Below are 6,757 nucleotides of genomic sequence, written 5' to 3'. Positions count from 1 at the left end.
ACGCTGAGATTGTTTTGCTAGATATGTCAACCTACAAAGGACATCTCTCACCTTTTTAAAACTTCTCCAAAATGTCCTTTCCGAACAGCTCTCCTGCTGCAAATACTTTTTTAGTTGATTCGTTGATTGGCGCTTGCCGGACTGACAGCTTTTATTCCAGCAGCAACATGTACATGCCGTCCGGTGCAGAAATGGGAACTTATGGAATGCAAACCTGTGGACTCCTGCCGTCTCTCGGTAAACGAGGGGACGTAAACCACCAAAGCATGGGCATGAATGTCCACTCTTACATACCTCAAATTGATAACTGGACAGATCCGAGTAGATCTTGCCGAATACAACAACCTTCCAACCAGATGCCCAATTGCACATTTTCACAAAACATTAAGGAGGAGAGTAATTGCTGCATGTATTCCGACAAGAGAGCAAAGGTCAACTCGTCCGATGTCCCTGTATATTCTAATATAATCCCCGAATCATGTTCAGTTGACGGCCCCGAGATCCCAGTTCCAGGTTATTTTAGACTGAGCCAAACTTACGCTAGTGGAAAACACCAGGACTATGGTCACGAGACGTTGAGTCCCAACACCAGATTGATGCAGCTAAACAGAGTTACCTCCAAACCGCAGTTATCTTCGTTTGTCGAACTGGAAAAGAAAGCAGCAGAGATACCTCAAAGCCTGGAAACCAGCAAAACACCCATTCCCGCGGAAAGCTCTGACCCAACGTTGAGCGCGCTGGAGGAGAAGAATTGCTCCACTGAAGCTTCAGTCTCCAGCCCAGAGTTGCCTCCGAAAGATGCGAAAGGTGGGTACAATAAAAGGATTAATCGTGTCGCGGTGTAATACAAACGCTCCAGCATCGTAAAACTCAATATAAAACACAAACAGCCCTAAAGTCGTAATGTTTAATGAGAGTCTTAGCCTACTCAGGTTGCAGTAAAAATATTTTACAGGAAACGGCTTACCGCGCATCAGCCATGTTTGCATTGAGGTCTATGGCTCTTTTCTATTTATATTTCCTTAATTGATTTGTTTCTTTGTTGATATTACCGTATTCATCATATGGAAATGGTATTGATGTGTATTTTAATCCTTGGCAACACCAATGAGATCTAAGGCTTGTAGTTAATTTTTTATCATGCTTAGTCTTGCAACGATATATTACATTAGAAATGTGTGTCAGTTGGTTTCATCGGTAAAATATCAGTTTGGTCAAAAAGCTTAGTCATGTAGGCTAATTTAGAGAAGGTGGGGTAAATTATATAGTCAGTAATATTTCGGCCATTTTGACCTGAATGGTAGTAGCAACTTATGTTTACCAACCAAGAATACTCAGATAACACGTTATCGGTGGAATTAGTTTGTTATCATACTGACCAGAGCTGTGAGTCTATAATATATGAATTGAAAAATGTGGTGATATTTTTATATTAAACCATGTTAAAACATTTCTTGGGTTGATTCCATTTCAGATAGCAAAACCGACCCTCCAACGAGCAATTGGTTGACTGCAAAAAGTGGAAGGAAGAAAAGATGCCCCTACACAAAGCACCAGACGCTCGAATTGGAAAAGGAGTTTTTATTCAACATGTATCTGACTCGAGAGCGCCGTCTAGAGATCAGCAAAGGGGTCAACCTCACCGACAGACAAGTTAAGATCTGGTTCCAAAACCGCAGGATGAAGCTCAAGAAAATGAGCAGGGAAAACCGAATTCGTGAGCTTACCTCGAATCTCACATTTTCGTGAGCATGCTTACGAATTTTTGTTTTGTTGTCCTTCTCCTCTTTCTTTTTGAAGTGGTTTTGTGGCAGCATTGGACTTGTTTTTCGCCCCACTAAAACTGTGACTGTGTCTGTATAGGCTATTTTATTTTTATTTTATTGTTTACGTGTCTTACGCATTGTGTATATTGACCTTTTTTAATCACAGGGTAAAAGTAAGTCTTAAATTATTAAAATATAGTAGGTATAAATTTTTGGACTGTTTGATTCTGAGGAAGATTTCGGCCGACCGACTTGTGTGGAATATATGCATTTTGGTCATCAAAGCACATCATAAAATGTTAATAGTGGTTTAATTTTATCTTAACTTTTGTTGAGAATTAAGCGCAAACCGTGAGGAAAATTGTAAACTTATAAACTTTAATGTGTAATAAATGTGGTAAACTGTGTTAATGAGTGTAAATTGCATGGTTGCATGTATCCTGCAATAAACGTGATGTCCAATGGAATTTCGTATTTCGGTGTTTGGTCTTGCAGTGAACATGTCTTTTTAAATTGAGACAGATAAATAAACTAAAATACTATTTCAGAAATGTTTAAGTCCTGGAGTTCTTTCAGTCCACTGCGGTTCAGGTCCATAGTTTTAAATTATTGTCATTCTTGAATACAATTTATAAAAATAAAAGCACGGCCTTATTACGGAAGGCCTATGTGCCATCTCCTTAGGCCTATGCCGCAATCGGTTTCAGAAACACCCCAATTCAATAATTATTCTGGACCTCCTAGGCTGTGTAAAAGTAGGATGTTATCTATTGATCTTTTTATTATAATTATATAACTATAATCATCAATTAATTGTTAAGCCGGTTTTGAATTAGTGTTCAGTAACAACTGTAATCGAAAATAAGCTTTAGCTTTTCATGGTTAGTTATTTTAGCTTTTCATTGTGAATCGTACTATCTAGTTGTTTTTAATAGGACTATGATGTGCAAATAGGCTTGGTAATAGGCTTAAATTAACAAACTTTTTATAAAAGGCTGGTGCGAGGATCTCGTTGAAGCATTTCATCAGCAGGTTATAACTTTTACACATAAAAAGAGACGTACATACTTTTTATTATCATCTGCTAAACATTGTAATATGTTAACACGGATCTGTGAAGGTTACTAATGAACCTACAAAAAACAGCCTTGATACGAACGTCTTAAAAACATACTCATAAGAGCTCCTTATAAACAACATGGAACCATTTATTTACTTTAAGAATAGTTCTCTAACAATTTGTAAAACTATTTTCTTGATCAAAATCAGTATACATGCATACCACTTTAGAATACAAACATACAAACCACCATCACCTCCAACCACAACCACAACAATAACCACCACATATTTCATGGCATTAATTTACCGACGCCTTCTACACGATATAATTCGTTCGTTTGTTAATTTTTAACACTAGCATCCAGGCATGCACTACTTTTAAACTTATTGTAAGCCTGAGTGAGTCGTTACATAAATATATGATACATATTGTATGATATGCTATGTCTCATGCAAATGCAAATGCAATGTTCACTGTCTTCAGAAGAAGCGGATCTGTGCCTGGGCATGATGTTCAAGCACAAATTCATTGGCATATCGTTGCGGTGTTAGTGTTCAAGAGAACATTCGTGCGATAATAAATTCTGTTCCTTCTTTGTTGTCGTTTTTGCTCTCCCTTGATTATGTGTTTTAAGTGATTAACTTAACATAAAGTATTTACGTTTGTATTAATTCCAGATTTCTGCCTTGATGAGAGCTGGCAAAAGTGGGCGCTTGTGGTGAGTGGTCGAGGAAAAGCCTAATCAATAAGTACGTGTTCACAAAATTAAGGAAAACCTAAAAAGTACTCTTAAATCCAGACCATTTGACATCACTTTGCACAGATCCACTTTGTTCCGTCACAAGTCCGTTTTATTAAGGGCACATTCATGTATAATCAAACGCACCTCATAAAGATTTTATTGATACACATAAAAACATTGCTTTCCTCTAGATACATACAAAGTATATAAATAATACTTCCGGGTTCAACCTTACAAGACCAACCTAACTAGTGAAAGTGATTCCTCATTGTATAAAAACTAACAATACAAAAAGAGTCGATGCGGAAATAGTGTCTCGTTATTTTACAGCATGTTACATTTATTTTACGAGGGTTTACAACTCAGTAGTCTATAAAATGTTTTACAAGCACTGGGTGTATGATACACCTTACGACGATATCTTGTAAGAGTTTACACACATAATATCCTCTGGCATCGATGTTGAGTGGTGGTTGTGAAATAATTGTATTAATCTGTCTACGTAAAAAAATAGTCCGGCACCGACCTCAACGCTATGCACATCTAAAACGTCCATGAATACCGAATTTCCTAAAATGTCATATTCTTTCTCCCTAAAAATTTGGTTTCATAGGCAATTTTACAATAAAAGCTTATTTAAACGTAGGCCTATACCGTTACCAGCGGACTGATCTACTCACGGTATTGGTAAATATGATCACGTGATTCATGTAACCAATCCCTGAAGATGAAGCCAGCAAAAATACTATGATTGTTCAGAGGGAAGGTTTCCGTAACAGTGTAACCTTTTATATGTCTACGAGGGGATCCAAAAATGTCGACCAGTAGCACTCTAAGTAACTATTATGTGGACTCTATAATGGGCCATGAAGCGGAGGATCTGTACGGGGCGCGCTTTGTCCAGGGTCCGCACAGTACGAACTCAAGGCCATCAGGTGTTGGGGACAATGCAGATTTTTCCTCCTGCAGTTTTGCACCTAAATCAGCCGTTTTCCAGGGGTCTTGGTCCTCGGTTCACCCGCAGTCCACCGGCGCAGTATCAGGAATTTACCATCCTTATGTCCACCAGTCTCATCTCTCTGCAGCAGATAGCAGATATGTTCGGTCCTGGATAGACCCAATTTCTAACCATGTTTCTTTCTCCGGCTTTCACTCCAACAGCCGGCATTATGGAACAAATGGAACAAAGCCCGAAAGTTTACCACTGAAAAGGACTGAGAGTGCCACTTTTGAGACGGAGACTCCGGTGGTTGTCCCAGGCTCTGATAACGCGTGTGGAGTATCCGACTGTCCAGAAAAAGTAACCAAAGAGAGCGTTGGCAGTGATATTTCGAGTCAGAGCGAGCCTAAAGAAGAGAAACAACAACTTGACCCAAGTAAGTAAACGGAATTGCCCCTTGATTTACAACCTTAAGAACTGTACGAGCTGGGTGTGTAAAACTGGAGGTTTTACTAACCTATAAAAGTGTCTAGCTCATACCACGGGCTGAAAAAAAGTACCTACGGCTGTTAAGTCTGTATTTAACACAAAAGTTTTAATAATTGCTTCCACAAATTCAGCCTTTGTACAGAGAAGTCTATGGATATTATCTGTGAGGACTGTGTTTCCCCATGTTCATGTTTTTTTCGCTATCTGCTTTTTGTGTAAGTTTTAACGTCGTGTTTTCTGTTCTCCAGACAACCCTGCAGCAAACTGGATTCATGCACGTTCTACAAGAAAGAAGCGATGTCCATATACAAAATATCAAACATTAGAACTGGAAAAAGAATTCCTTTACAATATGTATTTGACAAGAGATCGACGATACGAAGTTGCTCGAATTCTCAATTTAACAGAAAGACAGGTGAAAATCTGGTTCCAGAACAGAAGAATGAAAATGAAAAAGATGAACAGAGAGAGAGGCAGTAAGGAAATCTTATAACTTGGTGTAATCTATCATATTGTTGTGATTACTTAGAATAAAACTTTGGTTATGCTTTTTTTTTTACACCATATGGAAGGTTTACTCAACATGCTTGAAAATGTGGTTTCTTTCTATTTGGTTTAAATCAAAGGTAATGTTAAGTCTTAAAATAATAACTTTATTAACCAGAGCTCGAGTATTTATGCCCAATATGAGATCAAGGAATATGCTTGCCTATCCGTTTTGTTATCATGTATTTGAACAATGCAATGTTCTCAGACGTTACATATATGCTGATATTTTCAGTTAATATTATAGGCCTTAAGGCTCATCACAAACGTTGGAAACCATTTAACTTTCTGACAAGGTATTGGTCGATTGATTATATCTGTCAGCCTAGTACATATAAATAAATTATCATGTGTATAATTTTTTCAAAGTGTTTTTTTTTTGTTTGTTTGTTATTGAGGATGCTAGTTGTTAAATGATACCCGATGACGGCCTAGACTTTGCATAGATTATTGTTCCTGGATACACAATCCCAATCTAGGCTGTGTTATGAAGTTTGTCTTACTTCTGCTCAATGGTTTTTAGTAGTATATCTATATGGACCTTATATATAAATAGTTATGTTCATTTTTTACTAAACTATTTTGTAAAAAATGTAATTTCAGTTCTAGATTCATTGATGTATATAGCTTTCCTGATTGAACACCATTTCAACATGTATTACTCCTAATAAACAGCGAAGCCCTGTTGCATCAAATCAGTAATTTGTAAGAATGTGGACTAATAACCCGAAGCATAGCTAGGAAAGTAGGACGAAAGAAAACCTGTATTTTATTTAAATGTATTTCGGTCATCTGGATGATTCTACAGAGATTTGGTGTTAAGTTCAGAAGAACTAAAAAATCTGCCAATTTTAATTTATTTTTATAAAGTGAATTTGGTTTAATTGGTGGTTGGATTTCACTTCAAATGTAGGATAGTGCTGTATTGTTTAAATAAACTATAGGCCCCGTAATAAAGTATTTATGATTGGGAGAAGTGTTGCTCGGATTCCCAATTTATTGTTCAATCTGTATACGTATAATTGCTTTAAAGCAGGAAGAAACTTACTCCAATAAAGCCATATCGATGGCTAGACGTCTGGCCTAAATGAGTTTATGAGCCAGGCAATAAGTGTTTTCTCCTTTGAAACCCCCTTTTACTTGGTGTTTTGAGTCTGTTGCTGACAAACAAAAATGCAGACACTTTTTCTACAGGGTGTCTGGTCGATAGA

General features: G+C 37.3%; 2 protein-coding genes across 2 annotated transcripts; both read left to right on the top strand.

Annotated features, from left to right (window-relative positions):
* Positions 1 to 2,255, top strand: hoxd10a (homeobox D10a). Its single transcript, XM_010879911.3, has 2 exons — positions 1 to 807; positions 1,475 to 2,255. The coding sequence occupies exons 1-2, from the start codon at positions 72 to 74 to the stop codon at positions 1,747 to 1,749; spliced, it is 1,011 nt and encodes a 336-aa protein (XP_010878213.1). The 5' UTR covers positions 1 to 71; the 3' UTR covers positions 1,750 to 2,255.
* Positions 2,256 to 3,807: 1,552 nt separating this feature from the next.
* Positions 3,808 to 6,566, top strand: hoxd9a (homeobox D9a). Its single transcript, XM_010879912.2, has 2 exons — positions 3,808 to 4,947; positions 5,249 to 6,566. The coding sequence occupies exons 1-2, from the start codon at positions 4,386 to 4,388 to the stop codon at positions 5,491 to 5,493; spliced, it is 807 nt and encodes a 268-aa protein (XP_010878214.1). The 5' UTR covers positions 3,808 to 4,385; the 3' UTR covers positions 5,494 to 6,566.
* The last annotated feature ends 191 nt before the right edge of the window (positions 6,567 to 6,757 follow it).

Source organism: Esox lucius, chromosome 16, assembly GCF_011004845.1.
Source record: "Esox lucius isolate fEsoLuc1 chromosome 16, fEsoLuc1.pri, whole genome shotgun sequence".
Classification (NCBI taxonomy): Eukaryota; Metazoa; Chordata; class Actinopteri; order Esociformes; family Esocidae; genus Esox; species Esox lucius.
The sequence above is the reverse complement of the archived record's forward strand: the minus strand, read 5'-3'. Positions and strand labels throughout refer to the sequence as shown.